Source organism: Callionymus lyra, chromosome 15 (assembly GCF_982586985.1).
Source record: "Callionymus lyra chromosome 15, fCalLyr1.hap1.1, whole genome shotgun sequence".
Lineage (NCBI taxonomy): Eukaryota > Metazoa > Chordata > Actinopteri > Syngnathiformes > Callionymidae > Callionymus > Callionymus lyra.
Window position 1 is genome coordinate 8,486,169 of NC_141832.1, and position 3,540 is coordinate 8,489,708.

A 3,540-nucleotide genomic window follows, 5' to 3' on the forward strand; every position below is an offset into this window, starting at 1 on the left:
CAAACTTACATACACAAACAGACTTGCACACACAAAAACACTCACAAACAAAGTTACACACACAAACACACTCACAAACAAACAAACTTATACACACAAACAAACACACTCACAAATGAAAAAACTTACACCCACAAACAAACTCACAAACACGCACACACGAACAAACAAACAAACTTATACACACAAACACACACTCACAAACAACCTTCACATACAAAAACAGTCACTCTCAAACACAGAAACAAACAGCCACAAATAGACAACAAATACTCACACACACAAACAAACACACACAAACAATGAAACAAATACTCAACAAGACGCAGCAGGTGGAAGAAAAATCTTCAATATCTTGTTTCTCCAGCGTCGCAGCTGCGTTTCTGAGAGAATTTGGCGCCATTATGAGCATCTGTGGAGGTTCTTTCTTCAAGACGCGCGACATTATCGTGGACGTTAAGAAAGATCTGATCACGTGACATCGAGTCTTACAGGTGTTTGTCCAGCTTTCATTTCAAACATCTGTCCTTAACATCTCAGGCGCCTCTGATGTGCGGCGCCACCTTGTGGCGGAGGCGCGTCAGTGCAGCTCCACAGCAGAAGATTCCTCGAGCAAACGACTTTAAAAATACCTTTTTTCAGATTAATATTTCTCCGAAAATATATAAATATGAATTTATTGTATTATTAAACATTACCTCAGCTTATTTCGTTCTTTATTTTAGTTGGAAAATAGTAATCCTTTTCAGGCATTTTAAATAAAATAATATAACACGCATAACATAATAATAAACAATAAAAATACCAAATTATTTGTTTTTTTTATTCGTATCGCCTTCATTAAACTCATCAAGTCTGTGTTAAAACAAATCAACGAGATTGAAACGTTTCTCCGTCTTCTCAAGGTCTGCACGTGGTTGCCATGGCGATAGAGCCGAGTTCCTTCAGATTTGCGATAACCTGAGGCGTCGCCATGACAACACAGGGAAACTTGTAACATGAGGCGATTGAAAGTCGAAGGATGAACTTTGACCTCAAACTGAACACATAAAGACGCTTATTTAACTGATGACATTATTGTCCACCAGAGGGCGCCCTGAAGCAAACAATGGCAGGTGGAGTCCCTCAGATTGATGACCGGGTTTAACAGAACAAAGTAAGTAGTTACATTTCGACGAGCGAGAAAAGCTGTTTTTTTATGGGATGTGAGATTATTTTCCTGACAGGAAGTCCCGCCCTCCTTTGGTCACATGACACACCAACAACCCTTTATCACTACAGTGAGTCGAGGAGGTCTTGGTGAGTTTCTCTTCACCTTCTGGACTTTGGTCCTGATACCGTGGAACCTTCTGAAGGTCCTAGTCCTGCAGTTCTGTTCCATGGCGCTGTGTAGTTCAATAGTTGTGTGTTTTTTTACACAAACGAGTGTGAAGTTGAGCTCAAATGTCGACACGCTGTTGTGTCCAGTTTGGTTTATTAGAAAAATGACGAGGAAAATCAAATGTAACATTTCGACGCTGGTTTCGTACGTCGACGTGTCACAAGTGTGCGCACACAAGTGTTGTCGTCCTGAAGGATCGACACAGACACACAACAGGCTTTAGCGTGTGACGTTTTCTGTTTGTGTTACTCCTGTGCTCGGACACACACCTTTTATGTACATGTATAAAAAACAAAACAGGATAATTTCTGTGCTCGAAGAGAAATAAGAACAAAACACACTTGTGCTCTTCACACACACCAGGGTGTGTGTCTGTGTGTCAACCAGTAGAGGGAACCCTTTCACAGACATGGATCCTCGTAATCAAAGTACATTTAGAGGATGAGGGAGAGAGAGATGGAGAGACAAGAGAATATAGGAAGATGAAGAAGAAGAAGAAAGAGAAGGAGGCAACAGACGTATAGGAAGATGATTGAGGACGATGGAGAGAAAAGAGACGAAGAGGTAAGAAGAAGACAGAGGAAGAGAAGAGACAGTTATAGCAAGAAGAAGAAGAAGGTTAAGGAGGAGAACATAGATGTATAGGAAGAAAAAGAAGGAGGAGAATGAGGAGGAAGCAAAGAGAGACAGGGAATGGAAAGAGGAGGAAAAATTAGAGAAATGGAGATGAAAAAGAAGGAATAGAAAGAGGAGAAGAAAGAAAGAATGAGGAAGAGAGAAGAAGTAGGAAGATTGGAAACAAGAAGGATAAAGTAGAGAAGAAGAGGGAGGAAAAGAAGAAGAAGAAGGCGGAAGAGAAGAAGAAGAATTTTCGGGAGGAAGAAAAGTAGAAGTAGGAGATGGAGGAATAAAAGAAGAAGAAGAGAGAGGAAGAAAAGTAAAAGAGGTAAGAGGAAAAGCAGAGAAGAAGAGGGAGAAAGGGGAGAAGGAAGAGAAGAAGAAAGAGGAGCAGGAAGAAAAGTAGAAGGAGGAAGAGAATAAATAGGAGAAAAAAAGGATGAGGAGGAGAAGAAGAAAGGAAGAGGAAGAGAAGAAGGAGGCGATGGAGAAAGATAATAAAGTGGAGTAAAAGGGAGGAGGAGAAGAAAGAGGGGGATAAAGAAAGTGTGCAAGTCAAAACCAGCAAAACTGTCGCGACTGGAAAACATATTTACATCAACGTTGGATTTGTCTTTAGAAAAAAAAAGTAGCAGAGACTCACACATGCCAACAAGTCTGTGAACTACACAATGAAAATCACCTGCTGTTGTTGTTGTTGTTGTGTTGCGTTAGTGTGTCGAGCAACACAACAAGTGGAGTCTTTGATCCCAGTGAACTCCAACTGTCACTCTTCATGTGTGTGTGTGTATGTGTGTGTATGTGTGTGTGTATGTGATTATGTGTGTGCATGTGTGTGATTGTGTGTGTGTGTGTGCAGGAGTGTGTATGGCTTCCTCGGAGCAGCAAACGTCTCTCAGCAGGATTCTCTTCGGTCCAAAAAAAAAAAAAAAAAATCCAAACTCCTGCTTCAGCAACAGATCACGTTTCATCGAAACGTCAAAGTCTGACGCTGCCAGCAGAGGGCGCTGTTGCTGAGCTGCTGAGCGGTGGTGCGTTCAAGAACGTCGTCATTTCTCTCGGAGAGCAAGTGTGACCTTCGCTCTCTGACCTCCGTCCAACATCAAAGTCACATAGTAAATACCGATGGGAGTGAGACACACAGACCAAAGCAGACGATCTCAGAGACGTGATTATATAAAAAAAAGAAAGAGTTTTTCTATCGGTTCCCTGGTCCCGGGTCTAGACCTGCGTGGAGTACGAGCGCTGCAGCGTGGAGCAGCGCGGCGCCGGGTGGGCGGAGCACGGCGAGCGCTCCGGACGCTCTAGACTTCGCTGGTGATGGAGCGAGACGGTACGAGAACGTCCGGCGTGGCGGGGAACCGATAGAGCCGAAGGTCATGTGACCTCAGGTCCACGCCCAGTCTGCAGGGGAGAGAGAGGAGTGAGAAAGAGAGAGAAGAAGAAGAGGAGGAGGAGGAGGAGGAGGAGGAGGAGGAGGAGGAGGAGGAGGAGGAGGTGGAGGAGAGTAAATCCAGATGCACAGCAGGAGGAGGAACAGA

At 43.5% G+C, this 3,540-nt stretch overlaps 1 protein-coding gene across 2 annotated transcripts in view; it reads right to left on the minus strand.

Moving 5' to 3' along the window:
* Window positions 1-2,057: 2,057 nt before the first annotated feature.
* The window catches only part of plppr2a (phospholipid phosphatase related 2a), a 17,860-nt gene continuing 16,377 nt past the window's right edge, over window positions 2,058-3,540 (minus strand). The window contains exon 7 of one of the 2 annotated variants that reach the window (XM_087809900.1): window positions 2,058-3,403. In XM_087809900.1, the coding sequence (XP_087666026.1) occupies window positions 3,304-3,403 (100 nt within the window). In that variant the 3' untranslated portion in view covers window positions 2,058-3,303. Of the gene's footprint in view, window positions 3,404-3,480 lie in introns of those variants that run through there. The other variant, XM_087809899.1, reaches the window with a different exon arrangement.